Source organism: Halictus rubicundus, chromosome 15 (genome assembly GCF_050948215.1).
Source record: "Halictus rubicundus isolate RS-2024b chromosome 15, iyHalRubi1_principal, whole genome shotgun sequence".
Lineage (NCBI taxonomy): Eukaryota > Metazoa > Arthropoda > Insecta > Hymenoptera > Halictidae > Halictus > Halictus rubicundus.
This window is the reverse complement of record NC_135163.1, coordinates 1,831,462-1,853,269: the sequence shown is the minus strand read 5'-3', so window position 1 is coordinate 1,853,269 and position 21,808 is coordinate 1,831,462. Positions and strand designations below refer to the sequence as shown.

At 39.8% G+C, this 21,808-nt stretch overlaps 5 protein-coding genes across 6 annotated transcripts; 3 read left to right on the top strand and 2 right to left on the bottom strand.

The window, feature by feature from the left end:
* Positions 1–135: 135 nt before the first annotated feature.
* Mus201 (rad2 superfamily protein mus201) lies at positions 136–5,487 on the top strand. 2 transcript variants are annotated; one of them, XM_076801220.1, is made up of 10 exons: positions 136–466; positions 636–745; positions 830–1,005; positions 1,213–1,647; positions 1,715–1,931; positions 2,003–3,225; positions 3,294–3,392; positions 4,048–4,261; positions 4,347–4,583; positions 4,645–5,487. In XM_076801220.1, exons 2-10 carry the CDS (start codon positions 658–660, stop codon positions 5,322–5,324), a joined length of 3,369 nt encoding a protein of 1,122 aa, XP_076657335.1. In that variant the 5' UTR covers positions 136–466; positions 636–657; the 3' UTR covers positions 5,325–5,487. The 2 variants fall into 2 exon arrangements, with proteins under 2 accessions (XP_076657335.1, XP_076657334.1); XM_076801219.1 differs by having other exon boundaries at positions 137–375; positions 641–745.
* LOC143361649 (glutathione hydrolase 1 proenzyme) lies at positions 5,444–15,565 on the bottom strand. The gene is made up of 10 exons (XM_076801221.1): positions 15,079–15,565; positions 9,428–9,563; positions 9,243–9,367; positions 9,034–9,173; positions 8,365–8,597; positions 7,905–8,289; positions 7,173–7,368; positions 6,656–6,821; positions 6,429–6,575; positions 5,444–6,348 (listed from the first exon to the last, which is right to left on the bottom strand). The coding sequence occupies exons 1-10, from the start codon at positions 15,084–15,086 to the stop codon at positions 6,160–6,162; spliced, it is 1,725 nt and encodes a 574-aa protein (XP_076657336.1). The 5' UTR covers positions 15,087–15,565; the 3' UTR covers positions 5,444–6,159.
* Positions 15,566–15,790: 225 nt separating this feature from the next.
* On the top strand, positions 15,791–17,456 carry Prosalpha4 (proteasome alpha4 subunit). The gene is made up of 6 exons (XM_076801222.1): positions 15,791–16,012; positions 16,185–16,311; positions 16,382–16,495; positions 16,702–16,835; positions 16,905–17,087; positions 17,166–17,456. Exons 1-6 carry the CDS (start codon positions 15,911–15,913, stop codon positions 17,253–17,255), a joined length of 750 nt encoding a protein of 249 aa, XP_076657337.1. The 5' UTR covers positions 15,791–15,910; the 3' UTR covers positions 17,256–17,456.
* On the bottom strand, positions 17,345–18,171 carry Emc5 (ER membrane protein complex subunit 5). Its single transcript, XM_076801223.1, has 3 exons — positions 18,000–18,171; positions 17,870–17,922; positions 17,345–17,795 (listed from the first exon to the last, which is right to left on the bottom strand). Exons 1-3 carry the CDS (start codon positions 18,079–18,081, stop codon positions 17,616–17,618), a joined length of 315 nt encoding a protein of 104 aa, XP_076657338.1. The 5' UTR covers positions 18,082–18,171; the 3' UTR covers positions 17,345–17,615.
* A 599-nt stretch (positions 18,172–18,770) lies between these two features.
* Positions 18,771–21,694, top strand: Cdk8 (cyclin-dependent kinase 8). Its single transcript, XM_076801031.1, has 12 exons — positions 18,771–19,184; positions 19,260–19,417; positions 19,644–19,746; positions 19,813–19,923; positions 19,998–20,138; positions 20,222–20,411; positions 20,479–20,593; positions 20,674–20,772; positions 20,854–20,926; positions 21,001–21,098; positions 21,176–21,281; positions 21,343–21,694. The coding sequence occupies exons 2-12, from the start codon at positions 19,287–19,289 to the stop codon at positions 21,538–21,540; spliced, it is 1,365 nt and encodes a 454-aa protein (XP_076657146.1). The 5' UTR covers positions 18,771–19,184; positions 19,260–19,286; the 3' UTR covers positions 21,541–21,694.
* Positions 21,695–21,808: the final 114 nt, after the last annotated feature.

The following is a 21,808-nucleotide window of genomic DNA, read 5'->3' as shown; positions in this document are numbered from 1 at the left end:
ATTCGAGCAGTTGTGCATCGGGGAACGCTTTTACGAAACCTTTACGATAAAAGTGTGCCGATTCAAATGTAAGTCAACTTTTATAAAGTGTAACAGAACGTGTTACAAGTTCACGTATATTCATCATTTAGTACAATGATCGATGCGTTTCGAGCAAATAATTGCAGGATATAACAATAATGTTATACTCTCGATCGGTGAATCTGCAAACGTCCAGTTATTACATGTATAGTTGTAAGTATTCTATCTTGTGAATGTAAATGTAGCGCGCGTAACGCGACGAGCGCATTGTTGCGGTGACCAGCTGACCGATGCGGTGCAATGTCGATACGCGCAAAATTTTCCAAATTTTCGTATTTGTTGATGCATTATAAGGTAAGCCAATCTTTGCACGTACCATTGGCATGTCTAAACTTTGCGAGGAAGAAACTATTTTGACAAATGATCAATCTTTCGATGATTTCTAGGTAACTACTTGTCACTTAGGTTATGAATAATCCTATTATTCAAAGTAACTAAATGCATACATCACGATATAAATGGAAATATGCTAATGCACTAATATTATATAGCATATAATAAGTATACAATAGGTTTTGCACAATGCAATCCATATTGATAAAATATTGTTTTTTTATAGGTACCTAATCAAACATAATGGGAGTTCACGGCCTTTGGCGTTTACTCGATGCAACAGGGAAGCAAGTTCCCCTGGAAACGCTCGAAGGAAAAGTTTTAGCCATTGGTACATTTAAATATCTATATCTTATCTAATTCTTCTGTTATCTTATTCTTGTTCTCTCTTTAACACAATTCTTTAACCCTGTAGATATTTCCATTTGGATACATCAAGTGTTGCAAGGATATCAAGACCGTTTTGGTAATCCTAAACCCAATGCGCATCTTATCGGATTGTTCAATAGAATTTGCAAGCTATTGTATTACAAAATCAAACCGGTATTCGTGTTCGATGGAGGTGTACCGATGCTTAAAAAAGACACGATTGTAAATATAAATTTGTTTACGTTAAATTTCGCTTAACTATTTAAACAAACACAGTAGCTATCTTATGTTTGAAGTAATTCAAAGAGTACAGCGTATGCATTAATGAAACTGTACTTTTATCTTGACTATAATATTGTCTGTACATAATTGGTTTACCGTGGGAACCAGGTAGTGAGAAAAGAGGCTCTTATTCTTTTGTGTTCGCAGGCCTTACGCAGGAAACAGAAATCTGTGGCCAAGAATAAAGCTTTACAGATGAGAACAGAATTAATAAATAACTTGATAAAGCACTCTGCTGTAAAAACAGTTCTTAATACGGAAGACGAGAATGTTAAAAATATCTCGACTCAGATGATCTTGAGCAGTCAGAATAAGCAAACTACGGATGATATGTTCATATTACCGGAAATGCCGAGTACGAATCCACCGGAATTGAGTCTGAGCGACGATTACGATTCGGATTCGTCTACCATCGAGCTGAGTCCACGGAAACAAACGAAATGGATAGGAAATATCCACAGCGTGGACGTGGGTAGCACCGAATTCAAAGCTTTACCAGCGGACGTGCGCTACGAGATCCTGACCGATCTCAAGGAAACGAGAAAGCAAAATTCGTGGGGTCGTTTACACGAGATGCCCGATGTATTTATTCATTTGCAAAGTTAATGTCGATTGTTTTCGTTTCTCTAAAGTATCTGTATCCATTTAGGAGTCGCACGAATTCTCCGGCTACCAACTGAAACGGTTATTGAAGCGTAGATTGGTTCAACAAAGTTTAGAGTCCGCGGAAAAAGAAATGGGAGGGAAATCGCTCACGTTGGAGGAATTAGAGAAACTATTGACGGAACAGGGCGTAGATACTACTAACCGAGACTGTACTTACCGTATTGCGGCTGACAGTACGACTAGACTGTTTTACATAAGCGGTATGTTCTTGCGATCTTCTAAAATCTTTTTTATCGACCGTGTCTTCGTGCTCATGAACTGTGTGTTGCAGATAAAAATGCATACATTAAGAATATTAGCAACAACAGTAATCCAAACGACCAAGAGGTTGTCACTGATAAGGACGAGGCGGAAGAGCCAGTACCTGGCACTAGCAAAGATGTACCAATAAGCGAAAACATGAATGAATATGAGCTCGATGATGAATGGGACAGCGATGTTGAAATAACCGCTACGACCAGGTCTAAATCACCGGTGGAAGAATCGAGTAACGACTCGTACTTCACAACAGCATGGAAAGAATCGCAACCACCATCTAAAAAATATTTTGGAAAACACACTATAAACCCTGCGTTGTCTTACATGTTGGAGTATAGCGGATTAACTGAGGGTCAAATCTGCACTCTTCTCGAGCAACGCAGCAAAGAAGGTGGCAAGGGTTCACAGAACACCGTGAAAACATCGCTGCAATTCGATCTTCTCCGAACAAAGAGCGGTAACAGCAAAGACAACGAAGACAGTGAAGACTTTACGGAAGTAGGTACCACAGAAGCTATAGAACCGTTGAGTACTTCGGAAGTCGGGTTCTCCGAATCGAATGTACAATCTGATGATAACTTATCGTCTGTCACGATTTCGAAAGCTTCAAAAATAGAATCAGATGTAGTAACGGTAATCAGTTCAACGGATTCGGATTCGGATTTCATAGAAATAGCAGATGTACCGACGGTAGATTTCGGCGGTAGTGAGATCAAGAAGAGCACTTCGCAGCAGGCTATCGAAATAACGCTTAGATCCGATCAAACTATAGAAGATGATATGTTCGCGGACGTATTTGGAGCACCGAATACCGAGTCGAAGATTGATGAGGTAGAAGCAACGTCTGAAAATGTATCGATATCCAGTGAACTTTTCGAAATAGTGGAACAAACTTCTCCCGATCGCTCAGAGATGTTGGAAACCGCTGTTCTAGAGGAAACGATTGTGAAAACGATAGAAGAGAAGGTTAAAGATCAGTCTCCTACAACGAAAACCGACGACATTGAAACATTGAAAGTCACAGATAATGATACGGATAATAATAACGTTAAAAATGTAGATACACAATTGGAAAATATCGAGGAGATAGACAGTACTGATAATGCAAATGATTCTAGTCAAAAGAATGCCGAGATTATATCGATGGAAGATAATGCAAATACAAGCACATCGATTACGGATCTTTCAAACGTGAGCCCTCTTCCAGTGAACGAAGATGAATTGTTGTCATTGAAGGTATAAAAATATTTGTCTGGGTTTATTTATACTATTCAGTTAAAATGATTGATGCACTTTGCCTTTAGGCACGTTTGGAAGACGAGCAATCAGAATTGATGACAAACATCGGTAAGCTACAGAGGCAGGGTGTCGATATTTCGAAACAAGTATCCAGCGAAGCTCAGGTGTAGTAATATTTAATATCAATTAATAGATCGCGGATCTATATACATTTATGGTGTAGTATTTAAAAATACTAGAAAACGCGTGAATATTAATGGCACGCTTATTTTGTTTTTATCACAAAAAATCTTCTAGCTAAATTTTTCAAAACTTCCATGCTTCGAATTGACTGAAATTTTGTCAAAAATTGCGAGAAGGAAAAAAAATTTGTACCATTTCAATGTCATTTCCTACGTTATCACAGAACGTAGCGTAATGGGCGAACTTTTAAAAACAAATTATCACAGCGACAAATTCACAAGCTTGGATTAAGGTTTTGAGGAACATTTTGTTAATTTGTAGAATATACATATATAAATATACAGCCGTTATAACTGTGCCGATAATATAGGGAGTGACACTCGAATGGTATATTTTTTCCGAAACGACGAAAATCCTTCTCGCAATCATGATTTTTGTAAAAAAAAACATCTGTAAAATCTAATATCTAAAATTTCAACCAATTCGGAGTATGCAGGTTTTCGGAAGTATAGCCCAAATTTGTTTAAAATAGTTAAAAATGGAGATTTATATAAAGATTCGCAATCTATCGAGCTATGCGCGCCAGATAATTTTCTTTTCACACTTGAGTACAAAGGGAATCTGCATGATCGACAGGAACTTTTACGATTATTCGGAATACCATACGTTGTAGCGCCCATGGAAGCAGAAGCTCAGTGTGCGTATTTGGAGCAAATTCGTCTCACCGATGGCACGATCACGGACGATTCAGATATTTGGCTATTCGGAGGACAATGCGTTTACAAGAACTTTTTCGACAGTACCAAGAAGGTCCTTCGGTATCGTTCTTGCGACATACAACACCACTTCAGTAAGCGAGCCTGTATATTTTCCAACAACAGAGTGGAACATACATATTTCAAAGTTCTGGAACAAGGAATAATATTGCGTTTCAGAGTTAACGCGCAACGAATTGATACGACTCGCCTTGTTAGTCGGTAGCGATTACACCACGGGTTTAGCCGGTATCGGTCCCGTCACTGCCTTGGAAATATTAGCGGCTTTTCCGTCAGAAGGAGACAATTTACTGCAAGGTTTGACAAGTTTCTGTTCGTGGGTCACGACAGGCAGAGCCGCGGGTCCTGGAAAAGCAGGTCTGCGTAACAAACTGCAGAACTTGCAAATCCAAAAAGGTGCGTACAATTTTCTCGAATCATAGCGCTGCTCTAATAAGACGAACTGTCTTTTTTACAGGTTTTCCGAGTCAAGCCGTCGTACAGGCGTACCTCGTCCCGAAGGTGGACGAATCGAAAGAAGCTTTCACCTGGGGCAAGCCGAACACATTGTTGTTGTCGAATTACGCGAAACAGAAGTTTGGATGGACCAAGGAAAAGTTCAACGAGATCATGACGCCGATATTGAAGAGGCTGGAAGAGAAGCAGGATCAAAAGTTTATAGATACTTATTTCAGACTGCAAAGCGCAGTTCCGAAGTCGATCGACGTGAACCTAAGCAAGCGGGTGCAGAAAGCTGTGCAACGGTTGAACAACCCGAACATGGAAGATGCGACTGAAGATGTGGAAAGCGTAAGAAGCAAGGAAATCACGCGGCAACCGCTTCGAAAAAAGAGAACGATCTCGTCGACGGAAGCACGAAAGAAGAAAAAGGAGTCTGTGGACACGCGAGAAACAACGGATTTGAAAGCGGCCGAGTCGGAAGTCTTTAATGCGTCCGTCGATAACAAAAAAAGTCTGAAAGATTATATACCGCAAAGGGAAAAAGACAAGGCAGAAGCTTTGAAGAAAAAATTACACGCAATCGAGGTAGTTAGAAGGTCGAAGCAAGGATTGTACAAGACGAAGAAAGTGAAGCGTTGCGTAAGGAAAGTGAAAGAAGAGGCTGGACTTTCGGAAAGCGACAGCAGCAGTTCGTAATACCAAAGTACAGAAATGATTGTGCGCCGAGCGTACCGAACATCTACAGCGAATACTTTGGTGGGAGTGCGCTACCGCGGAGCGGTAAGTATTATTTGTGTAAATAATTCGGCATAAAATTTCGAAATGTGTTTTTTTTTCTAAATAAATTATATTTCTATGACACGTGTTTCTTATTTGAGAAGTAAAAATCAACGACACAGCGATGAACACGACACTTACGCTAGTAGTCTAACGAGAGATACAATGGATCCACCGAACGTTACGCTTCGGAATGGAGTATAATACCTTCGTTTCGGTTCAACGTTGTAAATATAGTATGGTTGGACGTTATCGTTCGTTGTACATTAGTCACATTGATTTCAGTTTTTCTGGTAAACAGTTCTTTCTCCATTTCAGACTACTATTCTATTAATACTTTTTGAACTTGGTAATAAGGTATCTAGGAGTATTTTGCCGGCTCGGCTGTTCTTAATACTTTATTTACCGGAAATCTAAAAACATCTTCCTTCCTACTAGATCGCATTGCTCGAGATAGTTTCTTGATTGACGCTTGAAATAGCTATCGAAGAATTGATTAAAACATTAAAGAGCCGACTTTTGTAATACTATTTAACACGTTCTCAACGGTCGCCAAACCCGCATGAAATAAATCATTTTTGTATCACCAGTGGTACATGCGGGCGTGAACGTGTTAAATAACAGCCGGTAGGTCAAGCGTTAACCGAATCGTTAACGTATCGAGCAGCGGCTGCTTTCATTATACGCTTCGTTTGTCGGCGGATAAACGGGAACAACGCGTAGACATATACTAGATTCAGTTTCGTCAAATCGTCTAAAAACCATCGGTTTTTCCTTGCCTCCGAAAATCGGAGACAGCGTACACCTTTCCATTTTGTTTCGACACTGCAGTGATCGCGCTTCCGATTCCAGTGTACGTGGTAACCTTATGGCGGATACTCGATAAGTACTCCAATATGTCCGGTGGAAATCCTTTCTCGTTTTGTACCGCCATGGGAAACAGCTGAAAGTTTCAAAGGTTGACTTTACTCTTCCGTTCCGGAAATCGCACGATACCGATCTGTAAAACTTGTGTTTACTTACTTGATGATGAATTCGACGAGCAGCGGTCGCTTCCGTAATGGTCTTGTTCGACCAAAGGTTCAGCACCGTCACGATCGCGACAGCGGAAGTGATTTTAGTGCCACCCGCGGCACCGATTACCAGACGAACGTCGCCATTTTCGTCGACCTTTGGAAAAGTTATGACAACATCGAACTCGCATGTATATCGGAAAAGGAAAACGCTTTTCCGAATGCAACGGTACTTACAACTATCGTTGGACTCATGGAGCTCATAGGCCTCTTTCCCGGTCGAATGAAATTGGCCTTCGACGGCGGAACATCGAAACCGTTAGTTATGTTCGGGGCACTAAAGTCGTCCATTTCGTCGTTGAATATTATTCCCGAAGACTTTGAACGTAGCATGGCACCGAACCTGTTTAACCATAATAATCTGTTAACATACTTTATAAAAGAATATATAACTCGTGAAATGTTGATCATTTTTACTTGGAAAAAATCACACGTGCGCTTCAAATACCAATAAACATTTGTGCAAAATTTCAATTCGAAAGGTTCGACAGTTTTTTTGAAAAAATTCCCGCAAAAACGGCCTTGAAAATAAGAATACCCCCCTAAACTCTATCTCTGCTAATGTTTGAAAGGCTTACAATGCAATCTGCCTTGCCGGAGTTTCGTGGCGCGGTAAGCCCTAGAATCGGTTATCGAGGCTTTACTGTACCCGTGTGATGACAAAGCGTTTATGAGTTTACGATAGTGAACGTACACCTGGTTTATGGTGGAGGTTACCGATACAGCGGAGCCATCGGGAGCCAGCACGGACACGTGAGATGTCCCCGAATCCTCCGGCGCGACCGTGACAGCGCCATAGTATTCCGGATTGCTGTGCGTCTGGTTGTCCTTGATCTTACTTCGAATCGAATCGGCATAGGCGGTGGACGTCAAGTTCGCGACCAATGAATCTAGACAGGATGAGTCTATTAAATTCCATTCCACACAGAATCGACGCAGAGAGGCAATAAGCGACGAACAGTGAAGGACTTTGTTATAGAAACGCCATAAATTGTCGTTTCGAATCGGAATTCGAATCGATCATGCCGACGCCGACGCCGACAATGACAACGACGTTTCCCTGTTATTGCAACATAATTGACAACAAGCGCCAACGATTTTTATAGGATGTAAAGAGTCAAGTACGTGTAATAAAACCAAGGAGACGCGCGAGAGGCACGCGATCCGCGTGTTATTAACCATCATCAGTAAATTGCGGCGCTCGAGCGATAATTAATTATCTGACCGGAATCGGGATCGCTGTCGGTTTCGCGATAATTGAAACTAGTGTCGCGCGTCTGTATCTCGAGCCGCCGAGCGTTAATTATGTCACAACAGAGAAACAATTACACGCGGCCGCTTATCGTTCCCACTTATCGAAAAACGGCATCTTCGCTATGTTCAGAAGATTACGAGAGATTAACGAAACTCGACGTCGACGACTCACCGACAGATACGAACGCTGGATCGGCTAGTTCGGTTCTCTTGGCGTAAGCCCACTTGAACGTTTCCACGAAGCGCTGCCACATCACACCCTGATTCTCGGTGGGTACGATCCCGTTAAGAACGTTCATAATGAAAGTTAAGATCGCTCCGGACCCCGGTGGCGGTGCCGTCACAATCGTCATGTTTTTTCCTATCTTCGTCTGAAGCGGTTTCATCCAGTTGACTTTGTAATTTCGCAGATCGTCCATCTCCATGATGCCATTCGCCTCTCTGATTTCCTCGATCAGCTTCTCGCCGATGGGGCCGTCGTAAAATACTTCCGGTCCATGTTTCGCTATCGACCTCAGCGTCTCGGCTAAACGCGGCCTTTTTATCCTGTCGCCTACCTAGCCAGAGCAATCTTTCGGCAATCAGGCTGATTTCGGTGAATCGGCGGATAAGAAATACTAGTTGCTCGTTACCTTCCACGGGGCGTTCGTAGCCGGGTTGATGAGAATCTCCACCAAAGAGCTCTGCTGTCGTATCAGCTTCTCTTTGTTGGACAAGTAGCTGGCCAGGTACTCGTTCACGAGGTTGCCGGTCTCGCACAAGGCGATCACCGGCTCGAACAAGTCGGACCACTGCAACTTCCCGTACTTGCGATGAGCTGCCTTGTAACCGGCAAGCTCGCCTGGCACTGCAATCGCTAGGCCACCTTGTGCAGAATCATCCCGAAAGGAATGGTTAGATTTCGTTAACAGGTTCGCGATTGAAATTGCTCTATTTTATCGTTTACGAGTGGGACAATTCAATTGAACAGACGTCGTACGCCATATGTTGCAATGTCAGGAACGGAGGTTCTTGGACTGCGGTACAGTTGGCGATGCATAGGTCCATTCAGATCCTTTTCAATTTTTCGTCATATTTCCGACTAGCACCTGGCTTGAACCGACATGTATTATCAAAAAAAGCTTACCGAGGGTATTAGTCGACTATGAATGTTTTAGGTCTGGTATAATAGGTCTAACATGTATCTCGAAGTGGCTTCAATTTAAGCGTTACTCGAAATGGTACTTCTGAAAGATTGTATCAAAATGGACCCAGATACCTTCGCCAAGGATCAACAGCGATAAAAGGGGAAGATCGCTCACCGAATTGTGACAACGTAGCATTGCCGTTAAACATGTTCTCCGTCGCTTTCGCAGGAGCCGTCTCTCGAGCATCCAAATAATCCGCAGTCTTCTTTTGAGCGTCCCATATCGTCATTAAAAATCCACCACCTAATCCCATACTGGCGGACGGTGCGAAATTCCAAGATTATTTTACGACTCGAATTTGGAATTCGAAAGATTTCGCTTACCTGTGCAGAGACGCGACTCCCTCGCACAAAAGCGCGGATATCGCGGCGTCCACGGCCGATCCGCCTTTCCTGAGGATATCCGCGCCGATATGAGCGCATTCTTGTCCGTTCGTCGACACCGCAGCCTGCCAAACAAATTCAAATTGTTACACCCTGCGTCACTCATTTTTCGTTTCAAAGTTTACCTTTGTGTACACTTTAAAATCCGCGTCCGATTCCGATTCCGATTTCTTCACGAGGAGTACGACCACAATCGCGATGATCGCGCCTAAAAGAATGAGGCCGATCACTCCCCCGATCAGGAGCTTCTTCCTGTGCGGTCTGCGCCGGGAAACAGTATCCGATTATTGTCTCATAGAAATTTCAAACGATCCGTCGCACAATGGGGCATCTGACCCGAATACCCGGAAAAAACCATTGCAGCGTTATTTGTAGACTTAACGGCATAATGTTATACAATATCGTTGAAATCAAGGTGACCTTCATTTTTGGTCGAAAAGAAAAATTCTTTGAAATTTTTTCTATTGAACTTTGTAGACGCGTAAGTACTCATTACCTTCTGTTCGAAAGATTTTTTTGATAAATTGTCGGAAAAGCTTGACGAATTTTGGCGATAGTACACAATCGAACCCGAGCGTATAGCCGCGGCTAACCAGAGTTGTGCTAATTCAATTATATACAGTGGGTGCAGAAAGTAATCGTACACCAATAAATTTGACACAAATGTTCGTAAAACTGTTGTTTACTAATTATTTTTTTGTAAACAATGAGTATTAACATATTCTAGGATATCTATAGAATAGATGCAGTACTGAAAAAAAATGATTTACTTGTATAACTTACAAAATTAACAAGAAAAAACACAAAATCGACGGAAATACACAAGCAATAACTATTCGTACAGTTCTTAAGTTCCCAGAAATTGACGAAAAAAACGCAATTTAAATTAATTTAACATTAGAAAATTAAAGAAAAGAATTAATTAATACTTTGTAGGATATCCTTTTGAGTTTATAATTGCTGCAATCCTTTTAGGCATCGAATTAACTAAATTCGATGTTACGTGTGGCGGGATTTTGTTCCACTCCTCTATGAGAGCATTTTTTAGGTCTTCTTTTGAGGAAATTTCATGTTTTTTAATCTGACGGTCCAAGTAATCCCACAAGTGTTCTATGGGGTTGATGTTGGGAGATTGCGGAGGAGTTTTCAGATACGCCGGGGTATTATGTAGTATCCACATTCTAGTATTGTACGCAGTGTGCTTGGGATCATTATCTTGCATGAAAACGAAATTATCTTTAATGTCCATTTTTTCTGCACTGAAAAGAAGATTGCACTTTAAAATATCAATATAAACCCTGTGGTTCATTATTCCGTCGATAAATTGCAATGTGCCAACACCAGCTGCACTCATGCAGCCCCAAACAGTTACGGAACCTCCACCGTGTTTCACTGTAGGCCGTAAGTTCTTTGGATTCAATTCTGTATTTTTTTTTCTCCAAACAGTACAGTGTCCATCTGATCCAAAAATGTTGAATTTGCTTTCATCTGTGAAAATCACTCTATTCCAGTACTCCATTGGCGTAGTGACATTATTATTTGCGAATAGTAATCTTTTCTTTCTATTCGTTTCACTTACAAAATATTTTCTACGGGCTACCCGACCATGATATCCTTGATTTCGTAAAAAACTACGCACAGTACTAACAGATATATCCGTATTTAAATTATTTTTAAGGTGTTCAACTATTTTTATTGCACTTATTTTTGGATTTTGCTGTACCATTCGAATAATAACGCGGCCAGTATGATCATTAAATTTCCTTGGACGTCCACTTCTTGCGTTATTTTTCAGTGTTTTTCGAAGTCCGTACCTATCAACTATGCTTTGTATCGTAGATCGAGGTCTACTTGCAATGCGTGAAATCTCTGCCAAACTTTTACATTGATTATGCAAATTAACAATAATTTTTCTTTCTGCTATTGTAGTTTCCGCTCGCTTTCGTCCCATTTCTAAACTGTAACTGACAATACTACGAAATTTTCAATGCTACTGATATCACCAAAGTTGACAAACATACTGACGATCCACGAAGGACCACGATCGACGGTCCACGATCCTCGATATGGTATGTTTACATTATAAATTCTCCTGTAAGCAGTTCAAATTGAGAACTGTACGAATAGTTATTGCTTGTGTATTTCTGTCGATTTTGTGGTTTTTCTTGTTAATTTTGTAAGTTATACAAGTAAATCCTTTTTCTCTGCACTGCATCTATTCTATAGATATCCTAGAATATGTTAATACTCATTGTTTATAAAAAAATAATTAGTAAACAACAGTTTTACGAACTTATATGTCAAATTTATTGGTGTACGAATACTTTCTACGCCCACTGTAGTAATTCAAGTACGTTGTAATTGAATTACATAATTCAAACCTTTCGATTAATTCAATTACTAATTATTTTAATCAGATGTGTAATCCAAATACAATATAATTGAAATATTTTAATCAGATGTGTAATTGAAATACAGCCAGAGTCGTACTCGTTCAATTGCACAATTGAATTACATTGTATTTCAATTATACAGTAATTCAATTACGTCGTAACTGGATTACACAATTCAAACCTTTCAATTAATTCAATTACTAATTATTTTAATCAGATGTGTAATTGAAATACAATATAATTAAAATACAGCTCTCCAAATTATGTATAGCCCAGAACTTTGAAGAATTTTCTCGTCCTTGTTCGTAATACGTCAAAGTGATCCTATTATTGGTTAGTGGTAAGTTAAAAACGTTCCTTTTCCCAGTTTTTTGTTATTAGATAATGTATATCATTTTACTTACATATTTTAATATTAATATATCTAATATTAACATATTGCTTTAATATACATCGTAACCTAGGTAAAGTAGAGACATGTTTTTCTGCTTTTTATATTTATGTTTGAAATTTAAACGCAGAAGTTATTTCTGTTCAGATATTATAAATTTATAAATAATAAATTCCTTCCGTTTGAAACCTTCACATGGATTTTTCAACCTCTTATTACCTATTACTTTATTATTCTTTAATTTTTTATTTTAATTTAATTACATCGTAATTCGTAATTGCAAAGTATTTTATAATTGTACTCCACTGCAATTACGAGTTACATTGTAATTTAATTGAACGAAGATCTGAATTCTAAATTGCAATATGATTTAATTACAATGTAATTCAATTACTTTGTAATTATAATTCCTGGATATAATTCAATTGTAATTCTGCACAACTCTGCGGCTAACAGCACGTGAAACGCTGTCGGTCGCTTCATACTAAATTAGCTATAAACTTCTATCCGGACAAATCTGGAACCAAACGTTGTTGGCTGGTAATCATAAATCTCTACCGAAGGTAATGAGACGAAAAACAGCATCGAATCTCTTGAAACACTATAAGAAACTAGTAAATAATTATTTTCAAATAGCAATAACTATGTAAATATTCACGATAGGAAAGAAAAACCTGTTTTAAAGTGCAGCACACACATAACTGAAAAGCTACTATAATGCAAACATTTACACAATTCCCTTAAAACATTAAAAAATCGCTGATAAATGGATGACGTTTCAGAAAGTGGCTAAGTGTCGCAAAATCTCTTAACCGTCGACGAATTCTGCTGCGTCATGAGTTAGAAGTGAGAAAAAAAAGTATTGATTCATGATTCCTCGCATGTTCAATTGCCCCGGATAACAAAACTTTTACACTTCACGCGAAATTGTTTACATCGACTTTTTGGGCCAATATATCACTGTGCGTCGACAAGAATAGATTTTTCGATCGCCGCGCCAATTAGTTTGAACAGTTGTTATCGTTATCGTCGCCGCCGACTAGAATAACATCAATAGCGTCTACCGTACATTTCGAATGTGCCGATTCATAGATTAGGAGCGTGCAACAGTTCTCTGGACTTAAATAATAATCAATGATTAAGACGTCGCCTTGAATGACCGTTGATCTTTCAGATAATACCGGGAGATTCCGTTTTTATCGCTTTCCAATCGTTTATATAACAATCGAAGATATTGAAAAAAGTGCTTTGGCATTTCGAGCGAAAGCAACAGACATTTTTAGCTCCTCCGTGGATCTACCATTGAAACGCGATGATCTAGGCGCAATGAAGTCATCCTTGGCATCAGCGAATCACGTACCGGACAAGTCGTGTTGCAACGATTCGACTAAATGAAAATTACCCGCAAACAGGAATGCGTAATGACTAAACAGAGTGCGGGACTTAACCGTCAGGAATTTCCCTCTCTAAAGTTTTTTTACTGGACTACGCGAAGTCTGGCGTTATCGTCAAACAGTATTGCTTTACCTAGTTTTATTGTTAAACCCGAAGGACGTGAACAATCAGTAAAAATAAATTTACAAAACGCAGTGAAAAACAAAGCTCGCGATAATTTCAACTTGTTCGCAACCCGATAAACCTCTGCACGCAGTGCCCCTAGCTTAGTGTTCCCCAACCTGTGACCCCCTTGGGGGTCGCGAAGCGTTTTCTAGGTGGTCGACGCGGTTATTTTTAGCATTTATTTATTATAATACGATTTTTTAAATTACATTAAATATTTAAATACCTATTTTTAAAAAGGGGTCCCGACTCAAAAAAGGTTGGGAAACACTACTCTAGCGGGTCCTAGACAAAGCTTAAATTGGGGCCCATTGCTTCTAAATTTTTTATTCTATTTATTCTTATTCTTTTTTATTGTATTTATTCTTATTTTTCCGAATTATGTGCCCTAGACGTTTGTCTTATTTGTTTGTTAATTAATGCGGCAGTGTTTGAACGCAGCGGAAATTGAATCTGAACGTCGAGTTTGATCATTTAAGAAACGTAGCTGCGACGGTACGTCTTCGGAAATTGATCGTTGTCAAATATTTGCTGCAGTAGGCTTCAGCTTGCTTGGCCGATTAGTGAATGCTTGGTCAGCGTTCGTGCATACAGCACTGCTAGGAAAAAGATCTAGAAATTCGCGTTACACCGACGGAGCTCAGTACGTTCGAGAAAAATTCGAGAAAAGTGGCAGGGAAATATCATAAAATATGTAAATGGTCGTATAGAGAATACGTAATGCACCGTGTTGGGACTCGGTTCAACGCGGTGCAAGAACGCTTTCGCTGCGCGGGTCCGTCGAAAGCGCGCGGTCATTGAATATAAATTGAGTTTTCGATTACCATCGAAAACTAAAGTTTCTTACGTTGCAAACATCCAACACGTGATTAACACGCGGCTGTGATCTAATGACAATTGCCATCACGGCAATCGTCCTGTTAGAGCGCGGACACATTGTTCGCTTTTTTTTTCGCGATTCCCAGGAACGAAAAGAAGAAGAAACAAAACGAGAATCGAAGTGCCCCGGTAAATAACGAGATCTCGCGTAACGAATTTTGTTAGAACACTTAACACATAACCACGAATTGATTGGAAATCGCACACGGAGACACGAAAACGGCGAAAATTTTCATTTCACTGTGACGATCGCGCAAAAGTTCACACTAACCGATTTTACGGAAAATCGACGAGAGCGTGAACACTACTGTGTCGGGGAACGAGCGAACGTCTTATGTTTAGAAAACGACCCTGAATCGCGTCGCACCTTTTCGATTAGAGCACGATCGTCGAACGATTTCGACGGTATATTTTCTATTAATTGAATAGAAATTCGATCAACTTCTGACCACTACGCGCGACTTTCCCAACGATTCGCGGAAACGCAACCGGCAGTAAACTATGATCGGTAACGGCGAGGAAATTTGGAAAATAAAGAAGTATGATTACTAACCCGATCATGTTGCGCGTGAAAACACGGCACAGGAGAGCGCTCAACCTTGACTAAACGTTTCGCCAAGCCGATCGTTGTCTCTTATACGTACTCGTTACAATACAGATTCTACTTATTCATCCCCACTACTGTCTTACATTTGATCCTATCAAATGCACCACAGTTTCTTTGATCTTCCTGATAAAGCCAAACGAACCACCTCCTCGCGATCGGCTTCCGTTCTATGATCGACGTACCCATCGATTCCCGATAAATTACAACGATTATTAACCATTCTTTGTTACTCGTTACCGCTGACCGTACTTCGCTACGCACGTCAGGTTTTCTACTGGTTCAAAAATGATTTTCAGGATACGAGCCATGGTATACTACTTACAACTTTACTATTTACGCGCCAAACAAAATACCGTATGTCGGTTATGGATTCGCTTATCGATGCACTATTCCCCGACGAAGAAAAATATAGTAAAAGTTACTGTAATGTAACTGGTCGAGTTTTATTTGCAAATGATAAATTGTCGCGTTGCGAACACGTTTCAGCATATGTTGCTGTCACACGCGTGTTTTCGAGGATATCGTCTATTTTGCATTTGAAATTCGATGGCTCCCAACATTCGCGGAACACACGAAACAGGTAATAAAGAAAAGTCGAGTCATCCTATTCTTGAATTAGCGCTGGAAAAATTAGTCGATTCGTACGGAACGAATCGCGTTACCCTCTACCGGCAACGAGCAGAATCTCGTCGCGCAGATGAGCAGCAATCGCTTTGAAAACGGTCAAGTCATTTCGTGCGTCTAATAGGTTCGGTGTTCTTTTGCGAAAGTTGAGACAATGTCAACCAGGTACGATAGGGCCATCACGGTATTTTCGCCGGACGGGCATTTGCTCCAGGTGGAATATGCTCAAGAAGCAGTTAAAAAAGGTTCTACGGCGGTACGTCGACAAATCTATCATAACCTCCTTTGTGTTTGCGGTACACTCCGGAGTGTTCATTCTGTATTTTCACCGTTGAATACGCCGGTTTCCCTTTTGTACATACTTTCGAGGCCTAGTCTCGTTTTATCGCTTCGTCTCCGACGATTTCATTTCGCTTCGTTTATTTTAGGTTGGTGTCCGCGGCAACGATGTTGTCGTTCTAGGCGTTGAAAAGAAGTCTGTCGCGAAGCTGCAAGAAGAACGCACAGTCCGCAAAATATGCCTTCTGGACGAACACGTTGTGATGGCGTTCGCAGGTTCGATTTTAAACCGTATCTTCTCGACGTTCGTTCACAGAGAGACTAACGATGCTCTTACTTCGCTTAGGTTTGACCGCGGATGCCAGAGTCTTAATAAATCGTGCGCAAATCGAATGTCAGAGCCATAGATTAACCGTAGAAGATCCTGTTACGTTAGAATATATAACCAGGTATATAGCAGGTAAGACAATATGTCATTCGTCTATGAAAACAAGGCGCGTGGAATATTATAGGGATGTACGCCCCACTAAATGACTTTGCATTACACATCTCAGAAATCCCCCATCGTCTAACTGTCGAAACGTACGCCTGCTTTTCATGAACAAATGGTAGCTACGTATTTTCTTGCGCGTGTATAGAATGATTAACCGTATACGATATTTCTAGGCTTGAAACAAATGTACACACAAAGTAATGGTAGAAGACCTTTTGGAATATCGTGTCTCTTAGCCGGGTTCGATTACGACGGAGTCCCACACCTGTACCAAACGGAGCCTTCTGGCATTTACTACGAGTGGAAGGTACGTCTTTGGCACGATTTTTCAAAATTTTGAAAGCAACGAGAACAAAGCATTCGTTTCCCTGTTTAGGCAAATGCTACGGGTAGAAATGCCAAAACAGTCCATGAATTTCTACAAAAATATTATACGCCAGAAGAAGTGGCGACCAAGAAAGGCTCGATAAAACTAGCTATCAGAGCTTTATTAGAAGTAGTACAATCCGGGCAAAAGAATCTAGAAATCGCCGTGATGGAACGCGGTCAACCTTTACAGGTATAAAATTTAGAGTACAGTTCGAACCGAGTTGGTTTAACAATATGTTATTTATCGCTAACTTATTTATCGTTGCAGATGTTAGATTCCGATACTATCGAAAAGTATGTTACCGAAATTGAAAAGGAGAAAGAGGCAGAAGCTGAGAAGAAGAAGCAGAAGAAGTGATGTCTCTGTACCGAGTCGAGCTTTTGCAATTCATTCGTTGTTTCATTTAAAATAAATACACAGTGCATAGCTAAAAACTGGAACAAAAATATCGACATTCTTTTTTTATTTATACTTTATAGTTGTGTCCATAAAAATGATGTATACATTTGCGTATATTTTTAAATACACAATATGAAATCGAGGCTGTACTGTACAGCATCTAAATTGTTTTTTATTTGTATGCTTACAATTATCGAATATTGTATCGTATGTGCGACTCCAATGTAAACAAACAATTCCAGAGTTCTTGTAAAGATTTTTTAGTAAATTTCAATAAACCTGCATTCTTTTGTACAAATTAATTTAATTCAAATATATTTATAGTTCGAATAAGAATCTACCACGATGGTTGAACAATTGAAATGATGGGAGGTTCCGAAGGGTTTCCCAAGATTTATTTTCCAAGTCGACTACCGCCCGAATCTCTTTGAAATCACCAGCGATATACATGACACCGTACATAACCATGAATAAGCTGACAATGCCTTGTATCAAGATCTGCAATAAATACACATAATTTGTTACTAATCATATATTATATGCACTAAGTTCGATGATCGATTAATACTTACATCAATAGGTAAAGTAGTAAACTCTTGTTCCGTTATTCGCAAGTAAGAACGATCTACGAAAATGTCATAGTTAACCTAACATATCAAACATGTAAATAGCTGAAACGTTAAATACGAAGTTGATACATACGTTGTGCAGCCGAATAAGCAGCATGCAATATCGACACCAAACCTATTAACGTTATAAATTTATGTAATGTTGAGGCAGGCATCGTATTTATTATGACACCTCAGAAATGTCTCGCAAAACAATCATCTGTTCGGTACGTGTTAAACTGATCCAAACTGATCGCAACGCTTCAATAGTTTAGTGGTCAAACGTACAACTAAACTCGACTTATGCGTGTAAGAAACTACATTTTTAAAACAAATGTATCTCTATACGTATACATGTATAAGAATAAACATTTTAAATATTGTGTTGTCTAAGTAGTCTTACTGACGAGTACAACATCAAATTCAAAACGAAAACCTTTCCTTCAAAGATCAGTTTAAATAACCCGCCATGATACATTGATGTGAGATCGAGTAAAGTTAGGTTCACGCAGGCAGGAAATGAGAGTGCTCAGTGTTCATTGGTGCTCACGCTCGGGATTCCGGTACTGGCTCGTCTGTAATATAATAAAAAACATTTCTCTGTTAATAAATAATTCTTGCCGGAATTTGCATCACGACTTACACGAAAAACGGAATGAATTATACACACTCTTGCAAAAACTAGTATTTCGATACGTTTTAATTAAGATCGTTTAATTTTTAGGGGCTCGAAGTGTAGCTGGAAGAATGTACTTCATGATAGGTGGATTGCGATTCAAAAATAATTACAATAGCGTTACAGAAAATCAAAAATTATGGAGAAGCTCTCACGGTTGTTCTTATAGTTACATGTGTATGTGACGCGATAAAAGAACAACTAGAAATAGGAGGGAAATTTGAAATCTGAAGTATATAGTTTATTCTGAAAGTTGATTACAAAATAATGAAATATAATTAAAAATATTCTGACATAGACCAAAACCACGCGTAATCGACGAGCATAGCTTGGAACTTTTGCCGTAGGTGGCGTCATAACGGTTCTTTTTTTTCATCAGATTTACTATCTCGTATAAAAATGAAATATCAATCACAACCATGACAGCTGGCAATTATTGGTGTGTGGTCTAGATTTGGATTCCAAAATCGGCTGACAATCCGATACTAATGGAGATAGTGTTCAAAGTGTTCAGTCGCGAGAATTTGAAAATTCGTTTTGGGGAAAGTTACTGGTCATTCGCGTCGTTGTTTCTGTCACTGTATAAATGGTAAACAATGTGAAGTACGTAGCCGGAGGTAGACGTATCAAATTTGATCGCCCTTTCGCGTGTGCCGAGTTAAACATGTTTGTTTACAGTTGATAATTGTCCGGATAACAACAAACATGATGGATTACGAATTTAAAATGAAAACTCAAAAAGATCGGACAAAGGTGGAAGATCTTTTCGAATTCGAAGGATGTAAAGTTGGACGGGGCACTTATGGGCACGTCTACAAAGCCCGTAGGAAGGAAGGGTTAGTGAGCTTTTCTAACCTATCTTATAAAACAGCTCAGCGTTTTATTTCCTTCTTTCACGTTTTATTCCGATGAGTCTTTAACTGAAAATTTCCTTTCACGATAAGAAGATTGTAGATTTTGCTGAAGTATTGCATTCGACCGTTTATGTTTAATCGTATCATGGCGCAATACCAACGTCTTACAGACGTTATTTTATATCTTATTATTTTCCAATTTCTCTAGTGTGCCGGATGGCGAATTAAAATCTCGACCAGACACAAAGGATTTCGGTTTGAAACAAATCGAAGGCACTGGTCTTTCGATGTCTGCGTGTCGTGAGATCGCTGTAAGTATTCTCTCTTTGCTATTCGACATACAGAAAGTCTTCATTTTAATGGAATTCTATTTACAGCTACTAAGAGAACTGAAACACGTTAACGTAATTACTTTAATCAGAGTTTTCTTGTCCCACAATGATCGTAAAGTTTGGTTATTATTCGATTTTGCGGAGCACGATTTATGGGTATGTTTACATTTATAGGGAAATTTATTTTATTTGAGCATATGCATGTATAATAATTTTATTCCAATTCATAGCACATAATAAAGTTTCATCGAGCTGCCAAAGCTAATAAAAAACCCGTTATGGTTCCAAAGGGTATGGTAAAATCGTTGCTGTACCAGATTTTAGATGGTATTCATTACTTACATTCCAACTGGGTGCTTCATAGAGATTTGGTAATTATCAAATTGTATAGGCATTGTTTGTAAGAGTACGATATTACTCTTTAGAATTATTACAACTATTTATGATGCTTCAGAAACCAGCAAATATTTTAGTAATGGGAGAAGGTAACGAAAGAGGACGCGTGAAAATCGCGGACATGGGGTTTGCTAGACTGTTTAACGCTCCTCTAAAACCACTGGCCGATTTGGATCCTGTGGTAGTAACATTTTGGTATAGAGCTCCGGAATTACTCTTAGGGGCTAGACATTATACCAAAGCAATAGGTATAGAATCCACGGTAATACGGAGTCGTTTTTCTTACCTTTGTCAATATTACTCTTATTTTTTTAGACATTTGGGCTATCGGTTGTATATTCGCGGAACTTTTGACGTCGGAGCCCATATTTCATTGTAGGCAAGAAGATATTAAGACTAGCAACCCGTATCATCACGATCAACTGGATAGGTACAGGATGTACATTATTATATGAAACAAATGTTAATTCTTTAGTACGAAATAAAATGATGGAATTGATCGATACTCAGGATATTCAACGTGATGGGATTTCCTCTGGAAAAGGATTGGGAAGATATCAAGAAAATGCCGGAACATCCAACGTTACTGAAAGACTTTAAAAGATCCAAGTAAGTACCGGTTCGGAAAGTGTCAGTCCAAATGGTGTCGAAAGTCGAACTTCAACGAGAATGTCTATTTTTTTCTCGCAGTTACGCAAACTGTTCTCTGACAAAGTACATGGATCGGCATAAAATTAAACCCGATAGCAAGGCGTTTAACCTGGTACGATGGAACCAAGTATTCCGATCGCGGTTTCTCGTGAACAGTCAGTCAACGTTACGCGTTTCTTGTTTCAGCTCCAAAAATTGCTAATGATGGATCCCAATAAACGAATCACGTCCGAGCACTCTATGCAGGATGCTTACTTTCAGGAAGAACCACTGCCAACGCAGGAGTACGTGTCTCGGCTTTTCGACGCGATTACGTTCGGTGTGCTCGTTTATCCGTCTAATATTTGCCGTATCGTTGCAGTATATTCGCCGGATGTCCCATTCCGTATCCCAAGAGAGAGTTTCTAACGGACGACGATACAGAGGAAAAGACTGAAAACAAAGCTCGACAGAATCAACAGCAAACGGTAGGCTTACCCGTTCGATCGTTCCAACGGATCCCCTCTGAGATTTTCGATAAAATTACAGCAGCAAAATCAACAGCAACAAGGAAACGGCGACCACAACCACGGACAGAACGCGAAACGAGTGCGGCTGAACGGTCCGCACGGAGCCCCGGAATTTCATCAACATCAAAGCCACGCGATGACCCACCAACAGCCGCCGGGAATGGTTTACTCTACTGCTCAGCCAACCCAGCCGTCGAACTTTCATCAACGTTTTTAAAGGATCTCTCGATAATGAAATAAAACGATTCGTCGGTCGACTCGTTCGGTCGGTAGTTTGCTAATTTAATCGGTTACTGTATCCAACTAATGAGAAAGTCAGCGATTCCTGTATATTCCATTACAGTATAATAGTAAAATTTTATTTATATATATACATGTATATGTACACCTAGCTATGCATAATACCTGCGTGCGCTCGGGAAGCATCGTCACCCATTCATTTCCACGCCGGACGGTAAAGCCGATTTACGCACGGTCGCGGGAAA